The 26,847-nt window shown below is 37.7% G+C and overlaps 1 protein-coding gene and 1 non-coding gene across 4 annotated transcripts in view; both read left to right on the forward strand.

The window, feature by feature from the left end:
• The window catches only part of MICU2 (mitochondrial calcium uptake 2), a 113,380-nt gene that overhangs the window by 72,424 nt on the left and 14,109 nt on the right, over positions 1-26,847 (forward strand). For 2 of the 3 annotated variants that reach the window (XM_055244002.2, XM_063619027.1), the window contains exons 5-8: positions 9,709-9,756; positions 11,045-11,127; positions 19,145-19,210; positions 23,489-23,586. In XM_055244002.2, the coding sequence (XP_055099977.1) occupies positions 9,709-9,756; positions 11,045-11,127; positions 19,145-19,210; positions 23,489-23,586 (295 nt within the window). The remainder of the gene's footprint in view (positions 1-9,708; positions 9,757-11,044; positions 11,128-19,144; positions 19,211-23,488; positions 23,587-26,847) is intronic. The other variant, XM_055244003.2, reaches the window with a different exon arrangement.
• LOC129464283 (small nucleolar RNA U13) lies at positions 4,501-4,601 on the forward strand. The gene has a single exon (XR_008651522.2). It is a non-coding gene; the product is annotated as a small nucleolar RNA U13 (small nucleolar RNA).

Below are 26,847 nucleotides of genomic sequence, written 5' to 3' on the forward strand. Positions count from 1 at the left end.
CAAATGACAAGTAAAATTTTTTTCTTTTTATTGACAAGTAATATTTTTGAGGCATAAGTATGAAAAGAGTTGGAATTTCAAAGCAGTAAGCAAACATTTTATTTTCTTGGTATGAAGAAGATAGCAAATGGTAGTGGAGATTATATGAAATGGGTTAATGGAAGTTTTGAAAGTGACAATGAGATTTGAAGACAAGATAGAAAGTTATTGCAGTTTAATTACAGTTTTGACTCTTCAGATAGAAGAAAAATCTGTAGATGTTCTTTAGTTTCTTCTTGAAATTGAGATCAGTGTTGTCTCTGTTCAGCCTCTACGTATAGGGGCAAGATTTGTGGAGTAGCTTTTCGTATTGGCAGAGGAAGACTTGGGAGGGGTGTTCATACCTCCTGCTAGTCTGCATTAGAGAATCCTGTTAGATTGTAGTCACATCCGGAAGTCAGGGTTCTGGTCTCCAGAAGGATTATAGTATTTCTTTACCAGCTTTGCTGCCTCTGTGCCATAAGGGGGAAAAAATAGGTACTTGTTTTTAGAGGATACTGAGAAAGATTATCGGTAACTTCTTTTTTTGTTTGTTTTTGTTTTTAGATACAGCTATGCTTTTATTACAAAACCGTTCTTTTGGCATTAGTTGGTTACAGTGATAGCAAGGTAACGTGAGTGTGCAGACCAGCTCTGATGGAACCACTGTATTCCCTGCTTACTGAACCAAACTTCAGCTACCTCATATACATTACATACAAATGACCTGCAGTTATTACTGCTACAAATCTTCACGCGTGTACTACTGAGGGAGGAGATGATGCTAAGGGATTTGATTACATGTTGATAAAACTACAAAAGTTCCTTTATGGGACTTTTGCTTCCTTCTCCCATCCAATGACTTTGCTTTAGAAGAATCACATTACTTAGAGCTAGTCTTGAGTAGCAGCAGCACCCAAGGAGCATCACTTCTTGTTAAAAAGCAATACCTGTGTGATGCACTTTAACACCACAGGCAAAGGGAAGGACCACTCTCGTTTTAAACTCCTGCAGGGTCCCTTAATAAAAACTAAAAGTATTCCATCAAGTTCTTCTGGATGGTGTTATTGCTGTACATTTGTTGGTGAGTCATTTTCTGTGCTGTGTTTGCTTTGAAGGGATCTTCCAGTCTATCTCCAATATTCCTTTCTTATAGTGTCCTTTTTTTGAGCTACGATCTCACATAACTCTAATGCTTTATTAAGAATGTCTTCCTTTTTGTCACACTGGTTTTCTAGCATGTCTTCATAGATATCCACAAGAAAAGCAATTAGATAGGAGGAACTATGACTCGGTTGTAAATCAAGTAATTGACTTAACAGATTAGGATATTTGGAAAGACCACAATCCTGCAAAATCCCTTTCAAATAGTTGCAGGCACTTTCATTATGTGGTACTAGTTTAATCATTTCCAGAGTGTATATTTGTCACTGTAAACGATCTGGACCACAGAATTGGGGCCATCATTCTGCAGCACTAGATCTATGTCAGCCCATTCTGCTCTGTCGCTGTACAGGACGTAGGAGGGTGAGTCCAGGCTCAGAAACCCGTCGTCCATGGGGGACACCACGGCTTACCTGGCCTTGGCTGCCATCTCTTCCTCGTGCTGCTGCTGGGGCGGTGGTGGGTACGGCTGGGGCGGGGGCTGCTCTGGCTGCCCGGGCTCGCCACCTTGCGCAGCCTCCCCAACCCCCTCAGTGGCCACCCCAGTAACTTATTTTTATTTTTATTTTTTTAACTTTCAGAGAGAGAGACATAGTAGATAATCTTTCAAACTATCAAGGAGATAAATTCATCAGCCTGCACACACATTTTCTTCATTAGATAGTTTTATTTGTTATTTACATAGTTGGAGGACTATTTATTTTCTCAGAATGAACAACAGCATTAATCATGTATTTCCAGGATTTTTTTTTTTTGAAGGAGAATTAAGACCCAGTATTTTGGATGATTGGGAGAAAGACCTTAGCGATGAACTATTAGAAAAATAGGAAGGTTTTTCCCCCCTTAGGCAAAGTCTATGAGTATATTCATACGAGAAATAGAATGAGCATGATGAGAGGGGAAGGGGTGAGGGAAGGAGGCTTTAAGAGGAACCAGAAACAGTAAATGGCTATAAGGATAGAGAATATACATAGCATTCATTACAAAGTCAAAGATAAATTTTTAAAATGTACATGCAGTGTCTGTGGGAGGAAAATCAACTTACATTCCTACATTCATAAAGGACTGGCAGGGAAATCAGGACTGTAAGATGTAGCTTAAGGATGACAAGAAAATTAAGCAATTGGCAGGTAAAAGATGAGGCAGAACTGGAGAGTTACAGAATTAGGAAGAGTTAGAAGTATCATGAAAGGGCAAGGTGTAAGATCTGCTCTCTCACCATTCATCCAAATGCTGGCCACCCTTAACTTAGACTTTTCTATACTTAGGCTTCTCTGTACTTTTATCCCACTCTGATTGGGTTCTCAACCCTGATCCTTCCCCTTCTCCATCCCTCCAACACATCTGCTGTACTACATTCTAGCTGGAAGAAGAGTGTCCCTAATTGTGAGAAGCCTTCACAGGCTGAATATATAGAGAGTCTCCCAGCTGCTGTGTAGCTTGTGGTTTATGAGCTGCTTTAAAGCCTACTTCATCTGTAAAATACAGATGATAATATCTACTTCAAGGTTACAGTGACTTACGTGAAACTTCTGACACAGTGCCTGAGATCGTGTCAGCAAAAGATCTGTTATTAGGCAAATCTTTGTGTCACAAGTTCTCTTGATTTCTCTGAAACCACACTGTCCTAGTCTCTCTATCGTTGGCCCTCTTCCACTTCCTGCCTATTAAACATGGGCACTTCAGAGAACTTTGTCCTTCACTTACTACTCTTCTTCAGCCTCCTTGGTTTTAGCGTTCATGAGATGACTCCCAAATCTCTTTCAGTGCTTCCAGCCCAGGCTACACTCCTGAGCCTCAGCCATCTGTGTATATACAAACCAGCTGCCAGAAACCTGGTTTTGGATCTCTCTCAGTTACCTTGGATTCAGAATATGCCAAACTGCACTCACCATCTTCCCTCTAAACCAACACTTCCTGTATTCTTGATCTCATTTGGTAGTAACAGCTTTCATCTAACTCACCCAAACCCAAGAAATATCTTAAAACCCTTTCTGTCTCTCTTTGCCCCTCCCACCCTTCATATTCAATCGAACACAAAGTCTTTCCAATTTTACCTAAGTATTTATCAAATTCGTCTTCTCTTCTCCCTACCTCTAGAGAATAGGAAACAGATCAAGTAACTTTGTCACTTAATAAATAAAATCCAACTTCCTTAGTTTGGTGTATATAAGCCCTTTGTGTCCTGTGCCCTGCACAAGCTTCCCTGCTGTCCTCTCTTGCCATTCTGCACAGTGTGCCACGTCTGTTCACACTTTCATGCTTTTGCACACGCTCTTCCCTTTGCCGTTCTCTCTCTCCCTCTACTCTCTGACTCACCACCTTCTCCCAGCCTTCTACTCATTGGAGAATTAGCGCAAGCTTCACTTCTTCTGGGAATCATTTTTAACTTCTTCAGTAGAAAAAAATTGGTTCCCTCCCCTGAATTCTCATCATTCTTTATATATTCTTTCTCGCCATGTTTTATTATAATTGCTGGTTTATGTGTCATCTGCTAACTTCTTAGAATATAACTTCCCTGAGGGAAAAGGCCCTTTTCTTTGTAAACTTGTGAGGTCTAAGCGCAATGGCTAGCACGTGGTATATGCTTAATAAATTGTTTTTGACTGAACAAACAGAACAGTAGAATTGTTTATTAAATTGTGAGGAAGCCTAATACAGTGGAAGGGCTGAGACTTTTGTATATCTTGTCTGTAATGTTGATTGTGATCTGATAGTATAGGAAAAAAGTGCTTATAAGTGCAATAGGGAAACATCTTGAAGAAAGACAACAGTTACTTTTTAGTTCTCTGAAATACATGAGTTGACGTGTACATTTCCAACTTAAAGAAAAAAACACTAATGTAAATATTTTATAAGAGATTCAGAAGATACACTTTTTAAAGATACACTTCACTGTTGCTGTTAATAGTGATTTGAAGAAAGACAATGTAAAACTTAGTTATACTTGGGACCCTTTGAAATATTCCATTTTACCACTTATAAGAACTATCAAAATTTATCTCTATCATAACTAGCAAAAGGTAGTACATTCCTAAAATAAGAAAATAATTTACCAACATGTATTATTATAAGGAAGAAGAAGTTGTAGGTTATTATATATATATTTTTTAAACTGAGCATAATTTTAATACCATCCTCAAAAATAGATTGAATATAAATTATGAGATATGTTGTAAGATATAAATATATTCTTGCAATAGGTGAGATAATCCAGTCTCTTTGGAAAACAGGATTCACAAAATTGTACTTAACAGCAGATCATATTTTAGAATGGTTCCATCTCAATATTTCTAGATAAGCATTGTAACTGACAGAATTTATTCATCTTAAGTGTGATGACTGGGTTTTCACATTGATGAGTGAGATGTGCCTCTCTCAAACCTTGTTTACAAGGACAACATATTGGTTGTCTGACGTGAAGAGGGGAAAAAATCAGAACTTACTCGTTTCTCCTAGTGCCCCTCTTAAGAGATTCTTTAACAAACTTTTAAACATAAATTATTTAAAATACTGTCCTAATGTAGTTTTGAATCATTGCCATTTAACAGCATTTACTTTACAATTAGATATAACAAATATATATTAAGCTGTTTCTCCTGTCAATATTCTCGTGTGTCAGTTTTCTTTAAAAACATTTTCAGAGGGCAAATGCCTAGAATGCTGTTGTAGAACTACCTTGTTTATTTATAACCCACCTTGAGAGTGAAAGGTACTGTTTTTATACTGTCTCAACTCTGTGATTATTCAAGCTTTTTATTTAAGTCAATATTTCAAAGAAAGACCCTGGAATTTTCTTTCTCAAAAAGTTCTGCTTGCATAAAGGACCTGTACCTGTGTCTAAAGAGAAGAAAAGTGAGGTCTCCTTTTGGCATCAAGCCCAGTGGAGTCTAGAGGTTTGGCCATTTTTTTCACATTGCCATATTCCTTTGAAAATGAGAAAAATTCTAAGGCTGCCAAAGAATGAAATACTTTGATCTTTCAGCTAACATTAGAGCACTTCTGCCAGGTACAAGATATGACAAAACACATTTAATTTATTCTCCCTTTATAGAAGGACAAAATAGTTTAAAGCAAAAGAAAATCTGAAAACATACTGTCGTCTTTTTGTTAAAGAAAAGTACACCTGCTCCAAAATAGAAACAACAAAAAGTTGGTAATTCAAAAAAAGGAAACCATTGAAAACATTTAAAATATTTACTTATAGTTAAAACATGGAATCATCTAATAATACCATTTTTGCTTTCCTTGCTCTGAACTACCTTTGGCCCTGACTCCCTCCTTTATTTGCTTGGGAGCCATTAGGGTATGGTGTCCTGCACAGAAGGGTAAATACATTCCCACTGTCATCACCCTCTGCAGCTCTTTATTCTTCCTGTCGGAACTACCATGGTAGTTTTTTTTTCCCATTGCTGCTTCCACATGAGCATTATTTCAGACAATCACTTTGCAGTTTTCATATTCAGCTTCATCTATCTTAAATAGCTTTCCCATTTATACCACATCCACTTAATTAAAATTTTGACCAGTCATTCAAAGATTACTGTTAGAATTACTTCCTCTGTGACATCTTTGATCATCTAAACTCTGGAAATGCCTGCACATTTTTCTAAACTCTTGTAACTCTTACTATTCGTATCTCTCTATGGTATCTAGTATTTTCTGTAAACATCTGCGTTTTGGCCTCCTGATGGAAGTATACAACACCATCTGTAAGAATTCTTGTCAAAGTCAAACCTGAATCTTAGCACACATCTGGATTTAAGTACTGTTTGTAGAAAACACAGAAGGTAGAGGAACATGTGAAATGATACCAAGGACATACAGTCATCAGAATTTTATAGACTATTGGAAATTTTATAGGGCAAATGACCACCTTTTTCAACAATTAAATTGAAAGGTAGGGGCAAAAAAGACAAGGGAGAAAACCTATATATTAAGAGAGACATAAGAGACAGGAAGGCTGGGCACAGTGGCTCACACCTGCAGTCCCAGCACTTTTGGGAGGCTGAGGCAGGAGGATCACTTGAGCCCAGGAATTCAAGACCAGCCAGGGCAACATAGGAAGACCCTGTCTCTACAAAAAAAAAAAAAAGTATTTTAATTAGCTGGACATGGTGGCACATGCCTGTGGTTCCAGCTAGTCAGGAGGCTGAGAGGTGGGGAGGATCACTTGAACCTGGGAGGTCAAGGCTGTAGTGAGCCACTACTGTGCCACTGCACTCCAGCCCAGGAAACAGAGTGAGACCTTGTTCAAAAAAATAAATAAATAAATAAATAAATTAGACTACATCAAAATTAAGAACATTTGTGAATCGTAGAACACTGTCAAGAGAGTGAAAAAAAGATACACAAATGGGAGAAAATATTTTCAAATCGTATATATTCGTATATATAATAAGGGATAATAACCAGAATATGTAAAGAAATATACAAAACTTTTCTTATTTGGAAAAAGACTCAAGTAGAAATTTCTCAAAATAAGATATACACATGAAAAGCGCATGAAAGGGTACTCAACGTCACTAATCATCAGGGAAGTGCAAATCAGAACCACAGTGAGATATCACGTCACATTCATTAGGTTGGCGGTTAAAAAAAAAAGCAGAAAATACAAGTGTTGAGGATGTGGAGAAATTTGGTGGGAATTTGTATTTCCACAGCTGCTGTGGAAAAGGTAGGGCGATTCCTCAAAAATTAAACAGCATTGGCCAGGCGCAGTGGCTCACGCCTGTAATCCCAGCACTTTGGGAGGTTGAGGCAGGCGGATCACGAGGTCAGGAGATCGAGGTCATCCTGGCTAACATGGTGAAATCCCGTCTCTACTAAAAATACAAAAAATTAGCCGGGCGTGGTGGCGGGCGCCTGTAGTCCCATCTACTCGGGAGGCTGAGGCAGGAGAATGGCATGAACCTGGGAGGCGGAGCTTGCAGTGAGCCGAGATCGCACCACTGCACTCCACCCTGGGCGACAGAGCAAGACTCCATCTCAAAAAAAAAAATTAAACAGCATTACCATATGATGCAGCAGTTCTGCTTCTGGGTATATACCCAAAAGAAATGAAAGCAGGGGCTCAGATAAATAGTTGTACACCAATATTTGTAGCTGCATTATTCACAGTAGCCACATAGTAGAAACACCCCAAATGTCCATCAGCAGGTGAGTGGATAAACAAAATGTGGTACATAGGTACAATGGAATATTATTCAGCCTTAAAAAGGAAGGATGTGCTGACATATGCTGCAGTATGAATGAACCTTTAAAACATTATGCCAAGTGAAATAAGCAAATCACAAAAGGACAAATATCGTATAATTCATCTTAGGTACCTAGATAGACTAGGCAACTTCACAGAGACAGAAAGTGGAATAGAGGTTACAGGGGCTAGAGGCAGGAATGGGTAGTGGGATTCAGGAGTTAACATTTAATGTGTACAGTGTTTCTGTTTAGCATGATGAAAAATTTCTAATGACGGTTGTACAACAGTGTGAATTTACTTAATGCTCCCAAACTTAAAAATGGTTTAAATGGTAAATTGTATGTTATGTTTATTTTACCACAATATTTAAAAACAGGTGATTTAAGAGACCTACTCACCAAGTGCAATGTAAGGACTTTTCTTTGGATGCTCATTTGAACACATTTGAAAACTTGTCTAAAACAGGAAAATTGATAATGCTGATTTGAATTTGAAGATGTTAAGGAATTATTGATACTTTTGTAGGTGTGGTAACTATCTGGCAGGGAGGTTTTTTTTAGATATACAGGCTGAATTTTTTACTATGAAATGATATGTATATGTGGGTTTTGTTTCAAAATAATCCAGTGGGAGGTAGGGAGTGAAAAGGAATATAGATAAAGCAAGACCTGCCATGAATTGATAATTATTGGTGCTGAGTTTCGTTGTGTTATTTAATATAATTATATATAATTATTCATCATATTATTTTCTCTGTTGTTGCATATGATTGAAGTTTTCCATGATTAAAAAAGTGTTTTTAATTGTTAATTGTGCATTTTGCTATTATACCAATCTTTTGATCTGGAGGGAACAATTGTTTTTTTAGCTTATCAGGAAGCCATGGTTTTTGAGATATCGTTTCTGTGTAAGCAGCCGAAAACCTGACACAATGTACTTGTGCAAGCAAGAAAGTTTAGTGACTAGACAGAGTTAGCTTCAAACCCAGCTTCATCCAGGGCTCAAACATCACCATATTCATTTTCTGGATCTGGCAATTAAAGATTGGCTACATTCTCTTGCTCTAAATACTGGGCTCTGGCAGTTCCAGGCACTCTCTCCATTGCCACACATTCCTGAGAATAACATTCTCACATCACCAAAGCCCAGCACAAAATAAAAGTGTGAAAGTCAGTGATCCAGCATTTGCATCAGAAATCCTGCTGTACTACTCTGAGTGGCCCAACTTAGATGTTAGCCCAATCCTGAACCAGTCCCTGGAGCCAGACTAGTGCAACCTCCTTATTAGATTGGGCCTGAGCTACTTGCCCATCCCTGCATCAGCTCCACAGAAATGCAGTGATTGGCTTCAGCCAATTAGCATTTACTTGCAGAGGCAAAGGTAGGGTCATCCTACCCAAACTGCATATTTGAGACTGACAAAGAATGATTTACCAAAGGAAAAATCAAGTTACTGCTACAAAGAACTAATTAGTACATTTTAAATAATGTAATTTGACTCTCAGTATAACCCAAGTTTGTTATTCTACTGAATTTATAAATTTGCTTCACTTGAGATGTTATGAATAGTAAAAATTTAAGTAGAAGTTACATAAAGTGCCATGTAAATAAAACTTGTAGTGGATGCCTGTTATTTGCGAGCCAGCTTCGATTCTTCTTCTGTATTAGTCAATGTTCTCCAGAGAAACAGAACCAATAGGAGATTTAGATAGAGGTTGGCTGTGAAGAATTGGCTCATGCAATTATGGAGGTACAGAAGTCCCATGATCTGCCATCTGCAAGCTGTAGACCCAGAAAAGCTGGTGGGGTAATTCAGTCCACATTTGGAGGCCTGAGAACCAGGGTAGCCAATGGTGTAAACCCATCTGAGGGTAGAAGATAAGATGTTCCAGCTCAAGACGTGAGGCAGAAAAAAAGGGTGAATTTCTCCTTCCTCTGCTTTTTGTTCAACAGAGTGGATAATGCCCACCCACACTGGGGAGGACAGCTTGCTTTACCGAGTCTACCAATTTAAATGCTAATCTCACAGACACCCAGAAATGATGTTTAATCTGGATACTCAAGATGTTCAGTCTGTGACACAGTCAAACTGACACTTAAAACCAACCATCACAACCTCCTTACTAGTAATAGTACCTGATGAAACATAGTTTCTTTTTTTAAGTATTAGGCCTCTACTTCAACTATTATAAAAATTTTCCACTGTATCAAAGAGAGGTAATTTAAAGTAAAATTATTTTTTAATTAGGTGAAATTTCAATGTTAATGTCTCTGTATATTCTAAACCATCTAAAGCTTATTTTCTGGTATGTTTTTATCTCTTTCAGGGCTAATTTCATATACTGAGTATCTTTTCTTGCTTACAATCCTCACTAGTAAGTATCCTACAGTTTTTCTCAGAGATCATGTGGAATTCTCTGTTCTTACCAAACAGGATTTTAAAAGTTTGGTATTTATGTCTTTATCATTAAAAAATTATTGATGCCTTAGTTTCTATATCTGCAAAATGATAATGTTGGATTAGGTTATCTCTTTGGGTCTCTTCTACTTCCTGTGCACTATAGCAGCCCGTAGCTTTGTCTCTTTAGTAGGAAGTTTGTTGAACTAGAGAATCATAGTTGTAGTCTAGGCTTTAAAAATGCTTATCTGACATTATGCAAAATTCCTGACCAGTACTCTTCAAAGTGTGAAGGTCATGGAAAACAAGGAAAGACTGAGAGACACTGATACAGATTAGAGAAGACTCAGGAGACATGACAGCTAAATACAACATGGTATCTTATATTTAATCCTAGAATAGGAAAACAGCATTAGTGAAAAAACATAAAACCCAGATAAAGTCAATAGTGTAGTTCATAATGCTGTGCCATGTTAATTTCTTAGTCTTTATAAATGTACTGTGGTTACGTAAGATGTTAACATTAGAGGAAGACCAGGTGTGGGGGCCCACCCCAGCACTTTAGCTTGAGCCCAGGAGTTTGAGACCAGCTTGGGCAACATGGTAAAACCCCATCTCTACAAAAAAAATTAAAAATTTGCGAGGTGTGTTGGTGCACACCTGTAGTCCCAACTACTTGTTGAGGCTGAGGTAGGAGGATTGCTTGAGCCCAGGAGGTTGAGGCTGCAGTGAGCTGTGATCACGCTACTGCACTCCAGCCTGGGTGACAGGTGAGACCCTGTCTCAGAAGAAAAGAAAAATTAGAGGACTCTGTGGACTCTTTGTACTATCTTTACAAAATTTCCCTAAGTCTAAAATGATTGCAAAATACGTTGTTGTTGTTGTTGTTGTTGTTTAAGTACTCTGAGAAAGGGAAATAAAAAGTAATCATTAATTTGAAAATAACCAAGGTACTGTAAGAATATAGAAAAGCCCCTAGTAGAGCTAAAGAAATAAATTAAGCCTACAAACTAATTTTGCATTGAAAGGCAGAACACTTACTAGCAGAGCAGCAGCACCTATGGAAAGGGTGTTGGAGAAGGCAGAGAACAAAGCCATAACACCAAATATCAGCCTTTGGAATTGTTATAAGAAGTCATTATTTTTCTGTGTAGGCACTTACTCATACAGTTTCTGCTACTGTATGTCAAATTTGAAGATCTATCTATCTACAAATAACTTGCTTTTCATCAACATTTAAATATTCATTTTTCACTTCACTGCAGAACCCCATTCTGGATTTCATGTTGCTTTTAAAATGCTGGATACAGATGGTAATGAGATGATTGAAAAAAGGGAATTTTTTAAGGTAAGTAGATGCTAATTATTTTAGGTTTATCATAAAATACCTGGATGTTTGTATGATAATTTTACATTTCCATTAAAATCAAAATTGTATTCATTGTTTACATATGAACTGTCAGGAAATTATTTGGACATTCAAAAATATGTAATTTTCTATAATACAACCATGAGAACACCAATAAGTGAACAGAGCATAAGATTCCAAAAAGAGAAGTAAGCATAAGCATCTGTTTTTTAGGGTTACATTTTTACGGTTTCAGCAAATAATATGGTAAGAAGAGTTTCATAGGATATATATTTTTTAAAGAACATGTGTTGATATGCTAAAATTATACTAAAAATTATTAAAGATATACAAAAAGAATAGACATGATAAAAACTTAAGCCTTCATAAAGAATTGGAAAAAAGTGAAAATGCTGCAATAGTTATAAATTGGTGCAAATTTTCCAGGAATTTGCTCTAAGGCTAATATTTGAAGAACTGAAAACGTGTTTAAATGGTATTTTCTAAGATGTAACTGTAGAACACCCAACAAGTAAATTTTACTCTGTTCCCGAAAATTTGGTGCTAATATTAAAAACAAAAAACAAAAAAAAAAAAACCTCAATGCACATCAACAGTTTGGTATGTGCCAGTTAGGGTTAAGTGTTTTTAATCGATTGCAGTGCTTTATGGAGAAAAGAAAACATAGATATATATATGGCATAGTGCTTAGCACATAGTAGCTATCCCTCTTGATGAATTAATGAGTACTTATGTAAATGACAAATTAGGTGTGTACATAAATGACTTATGACATTTTTTTAAAGCCTTTGTGATATGAAGCAAATGAACCTCTTACATTGCTGGTGGGAATAAAATGGTAACCAATTTTGTTAGAAAACAAAATTGGCAGCTTCTTTTAAAATAAAATATATCCTTGACATATGACCTAGCAATTCCACTCTTACTTAGTCAAGGAAAACATATTCACCCAAGACCTGTATATTAATATGCATAGTTGCTTTATTCATGATAGCCAAAACTAGAAACAACCGAAAAGTTCATCAAGTGAGTGGATAAACAAATAGGATCCATGCAATAGAGTACTACTTAACAGTAAAAAGGAACAAACTGCTGATAAATGCCGCAACATGGATGAGTACATACTGTATGATTACATTTATTTGAAATTTTAGAAAAGAGGACTTACCTACTAAAAGCAGATCACTGGTTGCCTGAGGCCGGGAGAAAGTCAGGAATTGACTGCAAAGAAAAATGAGAGAACTTTCTGGAGTACTGGAAATATTTTAGATCTTCTTTGGAGTGGTGGTTACATTGGTATATAAATTTGTCAAAACTCATCCAGTGCGTGATCCTGAGAGCAAAAAATGCATTTTAAAGGGGTACATTTTACTGTATACAAATTGATTCCAAATCCATCTTGTTCTAGAGGCCCTGCTCTTTCCTCAGTGTCAGCCCTCCTCATCTGAAGAATTCTTAGAAGGCCTGAGTTGAGAAAGATCCTGACTCTGAGCTTGGACATGTTGGGCTTGAGCAACTGAATGGCCATCCCTACAGATGGACAAGAATAGCAAGCAGCTGGAGATCAGTAATGTAGCCAGGATTGGGGAACATCCTCATAGGGGTGATAATTGAGTCCTGAAAGTATATGACCTCAAAGGGGAAGAAATAGAGTGAAAAGGGATAAGACCAGAGACTTGGGGAGCAGTGTTTCGTTTATGAGGTCAAGCTGAGGTTGAGAAGCCAAGGAATGAACCTGAGAAGGAGCAGAACAGTGAGCGGAGTACCAAAGAGCCCAGAGAGTGCAGGATAATGGAGTCTGAGGAAGACGAGCAATGGGAGGGGGAGTGTTTAAAAGCAGTGAACTCTCGGGGTTGGACACGGTAGCTCACGCCTGTAATCCCAGCCCTTTGGGAGGCTGAGGCGGGCGGATCACCTGAGGTTGGCAGTTTGAGACCAGCGTGACCAACATGGAGAAACCCCATCTCTACTAAAAATACAAAACATTAGCCGGGCGTGGTGGCGCATGCCTGTAATCTCAGCTACTCAGGAGGTTGAGACAGGAGAATCGTTTGAACCCAGGAAGCAGAGGTTGTAGTGAGCCGAGATCGTGCCATCGCAAGCGAAACTGTCTCAAAAAAAAAATCAATAAAAATAGTAAAAAAGACACCGAACTCTTAAGAATAAAAAGTGGGCAACTAGGTAGGGACTGAGTAGAGAGCCCCTGAAATTGTGTAGGTCAGTAGGAACCATTACAGAGCAGTTTCAAAAGAGTCGGGACCAACACCACAGAGCAAAAGGCTGAAGAGGAGTGAATAGAACTTCAAAACTGGTAGCAGTAGATAAAAATATTCATTTGAGATATTTGAGGACTTAATCAAGTATCTCAAATAAATATTTGAAGGAAATGTGTTTGCACAAGTAGGACCTGAAAACCAGTGCCATAAGTCACAAGATACCATCCAGCTACTTCACTCTACCTTGGGGACAAGAAATGGATAGATTTAAAACTATTATTATTCATACGGGGGTAATTTGTATGAAAAGGCCATATACCTAAATAAATGAAATTCTATTAGGTTAGTTAAGCTGTGAGAATTTCAGACCTGGATGGATTAAAGACTTACATGTTAGACCTAAAACCATAAAAACCCTAGAAGAAAACCTAGGCAATACCATTCAGGATATAGGCGTGGGCAAGGACTTCATGTCTAAAACACCAAAAGCAATGGCAACAAAAGCCAGAATTGACAAATGGGATCTAATTAAACTAAAGAGCTTCTGCACAGCAAAAGAAACTACCATCAGAGTGAACAGGCAACCTACAGAATGGGAAAAAATTTTTGCAACCTACTCATCTGACAAGGGGCTAATATCCAGAATCTACAATGAACTCAAACAAATTTACAAGAAAAAAACAAACAACCCCATCAAAAAGTGGGCAAAGGACATGAACAGACACTTCTCAAAAGAAGACATTTATGCAGCCAAAAAACACATGAAAATATGCTCATCATCACTGGCCATCAGAGAAATGCAAATCAAAACCACAATGAGATACTATCTCACACCAGTTAGAATGGCGATCATTAAAAAGTCAGGAAACAACAGGTGCTGGAGAGGATGTGGAGAAATAGGAACACTTTTACACTGTTGGTGGGACTGTAAACTAGTTCAACCATTGTGGAAGTCAGTGTGGCGATTCCTCAGGGATCTAGAACTAGAAATACCATTTGACCCAGCCATCCCATTACTGGGTATATACCCAAAGGACTATAAATCATGCTGCTATAAAGACACATGCACACGTATGTTTGTTGCGGCACTATTCACAATAGCAAAGACTTGGAACCAACCCAAATGTCCAACAACGATAGACTGGATTAAGAAAATGTGGTGCATATACACCATGGAATACTATGCAGCCATAAAAAATGATGAGTTCATGTCCTTTGTAGGGACATGGATGAAACTGGAAAACATCATTCTCAGTAAACTATCGCAAGGACAAAAAACCAAACCCCACATGTTCTCACTCATAGGTGGGAATTGAACAATGAGAACTCATGGACACAGGAAGGGGAACATCACACTCCGGGGACTGTTGTGGGGTTGGGGGAGTGGGGAGGGACAGCATTAGGAGATATACCTAATGCTAAATGACGAGTTAATGGGTGCAGCAAACCAACATGGCACATGGATACATATGTAACAAACCTGCACATTGTGCACATGTACCCTGAAACCTAAAGTATAATAATAAAATAAAGAAAGAAAGAAAGAAAGAAAAAGAGAATTTCAGACCTGGGAGGATTTTATTTCTGTTTTTATTCCTGGGAGTTACAAGGTACACAGAGCCAAATCTTGGAAGTACTGGACCCACTATACACACATCCAAGAATAGTAAAGCTGGAGGCGATTTTATAAAGTGGGCGTAGCGGAGCCCCTGATAATAATAGTGGGCGTCATACTCATCAGCACCAAAGTTCTGATGCACTGTGGTAATGTTTAGTGATATGTGGCCAAATCACAAAGTCCGTAGACAAAGGAGATCCTGAGCATGAAACTGAACATGAAAAAAGGCAGTAGAAGGCATATTGTTGTTGTTTTCACAGAGCTACACTGATGTGCCTTTTACCATACAGTCCTTATTGTACCTACAGCCTCTACTCCTGAATTTGTTATGCATACCTACTTTAAAATTTTTTCAAATACATTTTTTCACACAATAGCTTAACATGCTGAATTTGTGGAACAATTTCTGAATACCACAGATATCTCCATAAATGTTGGAAAATTGTTGGGTGATTACCTCATGAATTAAGAAAATATCCAAAAGAATATGTAAGGATACATCATTGATTTTGTTTTTAAGTATATAAAGGTCACCATTGTAAACATGAAAGAAGGTTCTTTGTGCTGATCATAGAAATGAACCACTAAAGTTGATTACCCATAGAGTGTGATACAGCATGTCATTTAAAAAAAAAACAGCATTGAAGAGGAAAAACTACATTTACATTAATTATTTGAATAGTTTTTTCACTTCCATGGTCTTTGTATTAGTAAACCTAAGTATGTAGCTGTGTGTGTGTGTGTGTGTGTGTGTAGATGGAGCCTCGCTCTGTATCGTGTGTGTGTGTGTGTAGATGGAGCCTCGCTCTGTCACCCAGGCTGGAGTGGTACAGTGGTACGATCTCAGCTCACTGCAACCTCCGCCTCCCGGGCTCCAGCGATTCTCCTGCCTCAGCCTCTCGAGTAGCTGGGATTACAGGCATGTCCCACTGTGCCCAGCTAATTTTTTGTATTTTTAGTAGAGACAGGGTTTCACTATGTTGGCCAGGCTGGTCTCGAACTCCTGATCTCAGGTGATCCGCCCGCGTCAGCCTCCCAAAGTGCTGGGATTACAGGCTTGAGCCACCATGTCTGGCTGTATGTAGCATCTTATATTTGAGATTTTCTTCAAAGAACCAAATAGTTCTTTTCACATCAGAAAAGCATATTTAAAAGGCAGGGATTTATCTTGGCTCATCTAAATGTTTTCCTAGTAGATTTTATTTATTGCTCTCCCCACCATATATCTACTAGAAAAGTAATGAGAATCACTTTAATACCTAAAACATAAATGTAACAAAGTGATTTGAGTAGCAAATGTAAAAGTAATAATGAAGTATGGTAATAAAAGCCTTGTGAAGATGTCCTAAAATACAGATTGCCTCAGTTTGTTACTTTTGTGTTTTGTGAATATTCATGTTTTATTAACATTCAGATCTGAAAACTGTGTTAGTAAGTGTATTGCTTACTTCTTTATCCCAAGAACTCGTAAAATAGCAACTGTCTGTGTGAGCTGTTCTCTGTCAGCTAATAATAAAAAATAGCAACTGTGATCAAAGCCAGTAATGGTTAATCCATTTAATCTTTACCTTGATCAATGGTACATGTGCTTATGTGGGATACATGCCAGGGTTTTAGTGCAATCTCTCTAAACAGTAGATTAATGACAGGTCTGTTTCCTAGTATCGGTTGCTCCTTAGGTGGTCCTTTTATTTCACGTTGCTTTCATATTGGTGGGAAGGACTGCACACTTAATATAGTAGCATTATAGTTTTATCATACTAAATACACCTGCTAGAGTTATTTTTAAATAAATATAGATGCCTTTTACATGAGTTGTCAGGGAAATGCAAGTTAAAACCACAACATACTACTACACTCAAGAGAATGACCAAAATTAAAAAGACTGGTCACATCAAATGTTGGTGAGAATATGAAGAAACCAGAATTCACTTTGGAAAATAGTTTGGCAGTTTCTTATAAACAGATTTATTATCTCCTACGTGTTTATCCAAAAGAAATTAAAACCCACATCCACAAAATTGAGTTGTAAAAGATGTTTGTGGCATTTTGATTCACAGTAGCCAAAAACTGGAGCCATGAAAACACCTATCAACAGGTGAATGAACAAATAGTAGTAGATTCATGAAATGTAAAAAAACGCAACAATAAATGGCAACAGACTACTGACAGGCAAACAACATGGGTGACTCTCAAGACCATTATGCCGAGTGAAAGAAGGCAGACACAAAAGAATACATACTATTTAATTTCATTTATTTGAATTTCTAAACTAGGGGAAACTAATTTAGGTGGCGAAAAAAATCAGAACTGTCTCTGTGGGAACAAGAATAAAAGAGAAACCAGGATTGACTGGGAAGAGACACAAAGAAACTTTGTCAAAATTGTATGGCTGATATTTGTACATTTTAATGTATGTATTTTTTCCTGAAGAGCTGTAAATAATAATTGGGAGGGGAACAGGGAGCAGGTAGAGGTATAGATGAGCCAGGAATGGCAGAATACTGATAATTATTGAAGATAAATAATGTTTATATGGTGACATTGTAGAATTCTGCTCATTTTACTCAAGTTTGAAATTTTCTGTAATAAAAATTTTTAAGAGGTTCCAGGGGAATAAGCACAGGGAGAAATGTTTGGATATTGAACTTGGCATTATACCATTTGATTGTCAACTTTAAAAATAAAAGGTAAAATAAATATAAAGCTTTTTAACTTTTTTCCCGAAAATAATTAAGTAGGGGAAAGGGGGGCGTTGAAAACTGGCTGACAGATTTAGAGAACTAGAAATAAACCACTTGCCTGAAACAAACATAATAGAAATAGCTAAATTCGAAATAATTAATACAGAATTAATTGCAGCAGTTTTCAAACTGTTAAATAGCCCAGAAAAAAATAGATAGAGATTTGTCTCCTAATTGATTTGAATCCATAGTTTGGGATTTTGTCTACATCTGATTTTTTTTAAATGCCTTCTTTTTTAAATTTGCTTTCCATATGAGGATTGATACAATTTGATTCTGAAAGGCAGGTAGGTTTTTTAATGTACTCAATTTCAAAGTACTATTTACAGTGTCCTAATTAGTAGAAATGTAAGTCTTTAAATTATTTTAATGCTTTATAAATGCATAAAGGGTAAAGGAAGACTATGTGTATGATATAAATAGCTTTTTAAAAACTATAGGCCGGGCATGGTGGCTCAAGCCTATAATCCCAGCACTTTGGGAGGCCGAGGCGGGTGGATACGAGGTCAGGAGATCAAGACCATCCTGGCTAACACGGTGAAACTCCATCTCTACTAAAAATACAAAAAAATTAGCTGGGCATGGTGGCGGGTGCCTGTAGTCCCAGCTACTCGGGAGGCTGAGGCAGGAGAATGGCGTGAACCTGGGAGTCGGAGCTTGCAGTGAGCAGGGATCGTGCCACTGCACTCCAGCCTGGGTGACAGAGTGAGACTCCGTCTCAAAAAAAAAAAAAAAAAAAAAAACTATATACTTGAAAATGTCACCATAAACTAGTGATACAACTAATTATGAATAAAAATTATCTTGAAAGAAGGACAGCATAATCTTGAAGTTCTTATAGAGTGCCGCCTAAGAACATGTATCTATTAAGTAAGCTAGCTTTCTTAGTAGAAGATTGTAGTAATAATAATGTTAATACTTTGTTATCTCTTTTGCCCTTTGATTCCTGCATTGTCTAAGAAAAAAAGATAATAGGAGTTATGATTAGAAAGAATTTAAGGCGGTGGCTCATGGCTATAATCCCAACACTTTGGGAGGCCGAGGCAGGTGGATCACAAAGTCAGGAGATCAAGACCATCCTGGCTAACACGGTGAAACCCCATCTCTACTAAAAATACAAAAAAAAAAAAAAATTAGCTGGGAGTGGTGGCGGGTGCCTGTAGTCCCAGCTACTCAGGAGGCTGAGGCAGGAGAATGGCGTGAACCTGGGAGGTGGAGCTTGCAGTGAGCCTAGATTGTGCCACTGCACTCTAGCCTGGGCGACAGAGCAAGACTCCGTCTCAAAAAAAAAAAAAAGAAGTTAATATTTAGCAAATAACTAGTATATATTTTATAACAATAAGTTGGCATCTATTTTTTAGGTTGTTTTGAAAAATCTGGTAGGCACACGTGTAAACTCATGTTTGCAATCTTTTTAGCTGCAGAAGATCATAAGTAAACAAGATGACTTGATGACAGTGAAAACTAATGAAACTGGATATCAGGTATGTACAGATGATTTCCAAACAGTGGATATTTATAATAGCTACTCTATTTTGTTTGTTCAGATATTCCCAATAGTTACCAATAGATTTGGTATCAGCAATTTAATTTTTTCAATACAGTCATGCACCACATAACTTTTTCAGTCAACAACAGACTGCATGTATGTGGTGGTCTGAACAATAGGCTATACTTTATAGCAGAGGTGTGTGGTGGGGTATACCATCTAGGTTTATGTAAGTACACTCTGATGTTTGCACAGTGACAATCACTTAATGCATTTCTCAGCAATACATGACTGTATTTTAAATACATGTGCTATATTTACATGTTCCTAACTTCAGGTGGTGCACAGGAGTATGTAGGTAGAGCAGAATTTCCCTCCAATTCACACAGTTCTCCTCCCTGGGCAATTAGTACTTTCAGTTTCTTGTGTATTCTTCCAGAGAGATTTTATGCATATATAAGTATACATGTAAAGAAGTAAATAGATACATCTATATTATTTTTTCTGTTTTAATATAAGCAGTAACATGCTCTACATTGTTCCACATTCTTCTTTTTTAACTTAATATATGTAAAGATGTGGTTTTTTTTTTTGGTTTTTTGTTTGTTTGTTTGTTTTTTTGAGACAGAGTCTCACTCAGTCTCCCAGGCTAGAGTGCAGTGGTGCGATCTCAGCTCACTGCAACCTCCACCTCCCCAGTTCAAGCGATTCTCCTGCCTCTGCCTCCCAAGTAGCTGGGATTACAGGCACATGCCACCCACACCCAGATAATTTTTTGTATTTAGTAGAGACAGGGTTTCACCGTGTTGGTCAGGCTGGTCTCAAACTCCTGACCTCAGGTGATCCACCTGCTTCGGCCTCCCAAATTGCTGGGATTACAGGTGTGAGCTACCGTGCCCAGCCCGTAGTTTTTTTAAAAGAACCCATTAAAACAAATAGGGCAGGGAGGTGGGCATTGAACTTGGCAAAGAGCATCTACAAAAAACCTACAGCTAACATACTTATTGATGAAAGACTGAATTCTTTTCCCCTAACATCAGGAGTAAGGCAAGGATGTTCATTCTTGCTACTCTTGTTCAATACAGTGCTGAAAGTTCTAGCCACTCCAATAAGGCAAGACAAGGAAATAAAAGGCCTACTGATTGGAAAGTAAGGAATGAAACAGTCTCTTTTTGTAAATGGCATTGTCTCTGTAGAAACCCCCAGGGAATCTGCAAAAAAAAATCACAAAACAAAACAAAGCTTCTAGAACTAATAATTGATTTTAGGAAGGTCACTAGGTACAAGAAAAACGTACAAAAATCAGTCACGTGTATATATCAGTGAACACCAGGGACACAAAAATTTTAAATATAATACCATTCACAATTTTCAGAAAGTAAGGAAATCTCTTCAGCAAATGTTGCTGGTACAACTGGATATCTATGTGTAAAAGAATAAAGTTGGACTCCTATCTCACACCATATATAAAAATTAATTCAAATGGATGTAAGAGCTAAGCTTATAGAGCTCTTAGAACAAAACATAAGAGCAAAGCTTCATGGCATTGGATTTGGCAACAATTTCTTAGATAATGACACTAAAATCACAAGCAACAGAAGAAAAAGTAGATATATTGGATTTCATCAAAATTAAAAATTGGTCACTTTGGGAGGTGGAGGTGGGCAGATAACGAGGTCAGGAGATCGAGACCATCCTGGCTAACACGGTGAAACCCTGTCTCTTCTAAAAATACAAAAAAATTAGCTGGGCCTGGTGGTGGGCGCCCATAGTCCCAGCTACTCAGGAGGCTGAGGCAGGAGAATGGTGTTAACCTGGGAGGCAGAGCTCACAGGGAGCCAAGATCGCGCCACTGCACTCCAGCCTGGGCAACAGAGCGAGACTCCGTCTCAAAAAAAAAAAAAAAAAAATTAAAAATTTGTGTTCATCAAAGGACACTATCAAGAGTGTGAAAAGATAACCAACATAATGGAAGAAGATACTTGCAAATCACATATCTAATAAGAGTCTATCAGTATATATAAAGAACTCTTCTTACAATTCAACAAAGTGATTAACAACCCAATTAAAAACTGGACAAAGGACTTTTACTATTTCTCCAAAGAAAATAGGCAAAAACAAGCACATAAAAGGATACTCAGCACCTTTAGTCATCAGTGCAATGCAAATTAAAACCACAGAGAGATATACAGCCATCCAAATGACTAAAAACAAACCACTGACACACCAGATGGTTGCAAGGATGCAGAGAAACTGAATCACTCATTGCTAGTGGGAATGTAAAACCACCACTCTGGAAAATAGTGATTGTGCTCCTGGGATTGTATCCCAGAGAAATTAAAACCTATGCTCATACAAAACCTGTACACAAATGTTCTTAGCAGCTCAGTTGGGCAGCATCCAGCCCAAACTGGAAACAATCTAGATATCTTTTGTTGAATAAACTGTGGGACTCCATTACCATGAAATACTGCTCTGCAATAAAAAGAAACAATTGATATGGCAAAAGATAAAACAACCTGAATGAATCTCCAGAGAATTATGCTGAGGAAAAAAAAAATGCCAGTACCTAAAAGTTACAAACCGTGTGATTCTGTTTATATAACATATTTGGAATGACAACATAATGGAAATGGAGAATTCATTAATTGTTGTCAGAGGCTAAAAAGAGGGTCGGAGCAGGAGGAAAGCTGGTGTGGCTATAAAAGCAACATGAGGGATCCTTGTGGTGAAGGAATGTTCTATATATTGACTGTGTCAAGTTGTGATATTTCACCATAGTTTTGCAAGATTCTACCATTGGAGGATACTGAGTAAAGGGCAGAGAGGATCTTTTTGTATTGTTTCTTACCATTGCGTGTGAAATCTATAGTTATCCCAAAATAAAAAGTTATTTTCTTTAACGGTCTCATGAGAAATACTTATTTGTTCCTTGGGTTATCAGTTCTTCTAGACTGGGTTTTTGTGCCTTTTGCCTGATTTGTTCTTTTTCTATTTCTTGCTACAATGTCTTTGTATAGTTATCATGCCTTATATTTTCCTCATGCCCATGCTCTATCCAGACCCTCTCTGCTCTGGTAGAGCACGAATGAGATTCTCCTTAATACTCTTCCCACCGTATCTGGAACTGATTTATCTTTTCCCCTGAGCTGCAGGTGCTGCATTTTGCTCCACCATTTTGTTTACTAAAGGAGAGAAGGGAGTTCCCTGGTCTAAATGTAACCCTTACTGGAGCACCTAGACTCTGCTTTCTCTCTGTGATTCTATTAAAATGTTCCAGATCACAGCCCACTCCACCCTCCAAGGTATATCCCACCCTGTGGGCTTCTGATTATTCCCTCAATTTAACATAGTGCCCTGAAAGAAGCTGTTGAAGCCCTTCTTCACTCTGCTCAAGTCCCACCAAGCTCCGGGGAGGAGCTTCTACTGAAGAGTTTGCCATGACTTGTCTCAGGGTTGTCTTCCCACCCTGTTAAGCTACTTATCGCAGAATTGAAGGTTTTAATGAATTCCTCCTAAGGAATTCATTAAATGAATTAATGAATGAATTAAATAATTCATTTAATGAATTCCTCCTAAGGCAGTAATCTGACATTCTGAGAAGCAGGGTCGGGGTGGTGGTAGGATTAGGAGACATGCTAGACTATCCCACACCTGAGTCTAGTGTTTCTCTGACTGCTCTTTTTCAAAATTGTGGCTTAAACTTATACCCCCTTTTGTTGTTTGGTTGCTGATTTTTTTTTTTTTTTTTAGCAGTTTTGTTATTTTTGTTATTTTATTAAAGAATTAAAGAAGAATGTATGAATCTGCCTCACTCATTACGTTTAATGGAATTCTCACCTGTAGATTTTATAATTAGGAAAAGCAAGTGTTTTGCAAATATTTCCAACATTCAACAAAAGCTCAAAGACTTTCTTGCTTTAACTCTCTCAGTGCTGCTTCATTAGTAAAGGCCTGGAGATCATATTTTGAAGTAACATTTATTTCACTATTCTAAACTTCCTTTTTGGCCTGATCTAAGATCTTGTTTCATGATGAAGTCACCTTGAGTATTTTAGCCCTTATTGTTTATTGCCTACTTGAACAACGATGGTTATGGAGTGTTATGCAAAATAACAGAAGGAATGGCTCTGTCCCTCTTTTACAACTTTTGTTGTTGTTGTTATTGCTGTAAGAAGAATCCTTTCTGGATATTATTCTAAGATTTCTACTCTACAGATTCTATTTTTATTCTTATTTATAATTATTTTAAATTATTTTAATTTTTTAATAGGAAGCAATAGTGAAAGAAACTGAAATTAACACAACTCTTCAGATGCATTTCTTTGGAAAAAGAGGACAAAGAAAACTTCATTATAAAGAATTTCGAAGGTAAATGCAAATATTTACATTCATTTAGGGAAATTTTATGGGTAAGAAATAAAGAGAAACAGAATATATTCATTTCCTAGAACTGCAGATCATAAAACTAAAATACTGTTTGTGGATTTTGTGGATCTGTATAGTATTTATCTCTGAGAACTAAACCTATGAAATAGAAACTAAAATTAGTATGCTCAAAATATTCTACCTTATTATAGAAAGTAATATCTGTTTCATAGAATACAATAATTCTTTTTAGTAACTTAATGTTTGCAACAAAGAACCATGCGCCTAGCGTCAGTTGTTCTTTAGGCAAAACAAACCAACCTAACTTAAAACAACAACCGTTTATTATTTTCGTGAGTCTTTGAGTAAGTTGGGCAGTTCTCCTGATCGGAACAGGATTGGCTGATCTTGACAGTACTCTTCCATTTGCAGTCTGCTGATGGCTTTGCTGGCTGCTGGCTTTTCTAAGATGGTCTCAACTGGGACACCTCAGCTCTGCTTCATGTAGTCTCTCATTCTCTAGCACAAGGTTTGGCAAACATTTTCTGCAAAGGCCTAAAGAGTAAATATGGTCTCTGTCACAACTACAGAACTCCATGGTTGTAGTGTGAAAGCAGCCATAAACAGTACATTAACAAATAGACATGGACATGCTCCAGTAAAGCTTTATACTAACATTAATTTTAAGTACGTGTTTAACCTCCCTAAGCTCATTTCTTTATCTAAAAAGTAGACATAATAATGCTTACCTTATATGATTATTATAAACATTAAAATACAGTGTCCTGTCTACCATCTTCCCAATGATAATAATGCCATGCATAGTGAGACAGTGCGCCTCCCTGTGCTACTCCACTAACCAAAGTCTTAAAACAGATATCAAAAAGCAGTGCAGAATAGTGGGGAAAAACAGACTTGGGAGGCAGGAGACCTGCATCTTATTCAGCTGAATCTAGTTTAATAAAGATTTATTGAATGTGATATATGCTATTGTGTGTCAAATTACTCCTCAAACACTAGGGATAGTACCTTCTGGAAACTATCTAGTAAACATGCAGAAAAACATTTAAATACATTGTAGTCAGTGCTTTCTTAGATAAATAGGGTATTTGGGTAACACAGAAGATCACTTAGTGTACCCTGTGTTGAAGGTTGGGACTAGGTGATCAGGGAAGGCTTTCTAGAAGAAATACTAAGTTGAATCTTGACAAACTAGCCGGGATTAACAGGCAAAAGTGGTTTGGGCAGGAGGCATTTGAGGGAATGATAACACAGCAAGAGCAAAGACGTAGAGGCATGAAAGTGTATGGTTTGTAAAGGAAATTAGAAGCAGTAGAGTTGATAAAGTAGTAAGCATAAGGTGAGGAGAATGGAGGCTGGGAAGTACGAACTTACCTGTGTGAAGGTTTTATACACCATAAGATAGAGGTAGCTTGTTGATTAACTCAGTGATGAGAGGCCCTGAAGAAGGCCACGTGAAGGGTATTTGGTCAGATGTGCCCATCACTCTGGCAGCAGAGTAAAGGATAGGTTTTATGAGAGAGAAAACCATTCAGACATTCCAGAAAAGAAATAAGAGCCTTGGGCCGGGCGCGGTGGCTCACGCCTGTAATCCCGGCACTTTGGAAGACCGAGGCAGTAGATCACGAGGTCAGGAGACCGAGACCATCCTGGCTAACATGGTGAAACCCCGTCTCTACTAAAAATACAAAAAATTAGCCAGGCATGGTGGCGGGCACCTGTAGACCCAGCTACTCAGGAGGCTGAGGCAGGAGAATGGCGTGAACCCTGGAGGCGGAGCTTGTAGTGAGCCGAGATCGCGCCACTGCACTCCAGCCTGGGCGACAGAGCGAGACTCCGTCTCGAAAGAAAGAAAGAAAGAGAGAGAGAGAGAGAAAAGAAAGAAAAGAAAGAAAGAAGAGCCTTGAACTAGTGTAGTGGCAATAAGGATTTTGAAGTAGGAAAGATTTCCAGACACAGGAGATAAAATTGTAGGGCTCAGTGATTGATTAGATTTAAGGAAGGAAGAAGAATGCATGAAAATCCAAGTGCCTCCTGCCCTTCAGCCTGGGTGACAGAGTGAGACTCTGTCAAAAAAAAAAAAAAAAAAAAAGAGAAAGAAAGAAAAAGAAAAGAAAAAAGAAAATCTGGCCGGGCGCGGTGGCTCATGTCTGTATCCCAGCACTTTGGAAGGCCGAGGCGAGCGGATCACCAGGTCAGGAGTTTAAGACCAGCCTGGCCAACGTAGTGAAACCCCGTCTCTACCAAAAATACAAAAATTAGCCGGGCGAGGTGGCAGGCACCTGTAATCCCAGCTACTTGGGAGGCTGAGTTAGGAGAAGTGCTTGAACCCGGGCAGCAGAGGTTGCAATGAGCCGAGATTGCATCACTGCACTCCAGCCTGGGCAATGGAGTGAGACTGTCTCAAAAAAAAAAAAAAAAAATCTAAGTTTCTGAATTAGATTTTTTCTAATCCCACTAATCCCAGTTTACCTGATGGCTACACTGAGTCATTTAAGCTCTCTAGAACAATTTTTTCAACAACATTTTAAACCATACCTCTTCTTGTATATTTAAAATATCACTCTCTCAATGTTTTTTAAAGTTCCAAAAATATCATAATTTAAAACAAGGAAAGCTATTATCATAATACTGATATTGTCATATTACTGATAATTTTTCAAACCGTATTCACAGAGATACTAATACGTCACTCCACTTCACTTTACAGTTCCCTAACTCGTTAACTTTTAAGGTTGCTTCTCACCTTTTCTTCAATGGGAATGATTTTATTTAGAATTCTTACTTTAAATTTTTTTTAATTAGTTCTTCTATAAATTATGGGCCCTTTGAAATTTGTCATACCATCATGCAATTTTTTTAATCCAATTAAATTAACAAAAACTTTAAAAATGAAATTTTTCAAGAGCTTTCTTAGATATTGCAAAGTGTCCCTAAAGATAAAATTGTAATTATACTAGGCTGGAATTTACAGCAATCATAAGATATCTTTTAAATTTTGCTAAGTCATAAAATAACAGAAAATGGCTTCCAATAATATTTTCAAAAGCTTGCACTAACGTACTAGCCAAATTAATCATTGATATTCCACAAAAATGGTTTCATATGTATTATTTGGAGCTTATACTTTTGTGTTTCTGGGAGTATAATGTTATAACATGTTTAACTGACGATGTAAGGAGGCAAAGGCTGAAAATACAGGAGTGACAGGGTATCACTAGAAGAGCAAGGTCCCTGAACAGA

This window comes from Symphalangus syndactylus, chromosome 15 (assembly GCF_028878055.3).
Source record: "Symphalangus syndactylus isolate Jambi chromosome 15, NHGRI_mSymSyn1-v2.1_pri, whole genome shotgun sequence".
Lineage (NCBI taxonomy): Eukaryota > Metazoa > Chordata > Mammalia > Primates > Hylobatidae > Symphalangus > Symphalangus syndactylus.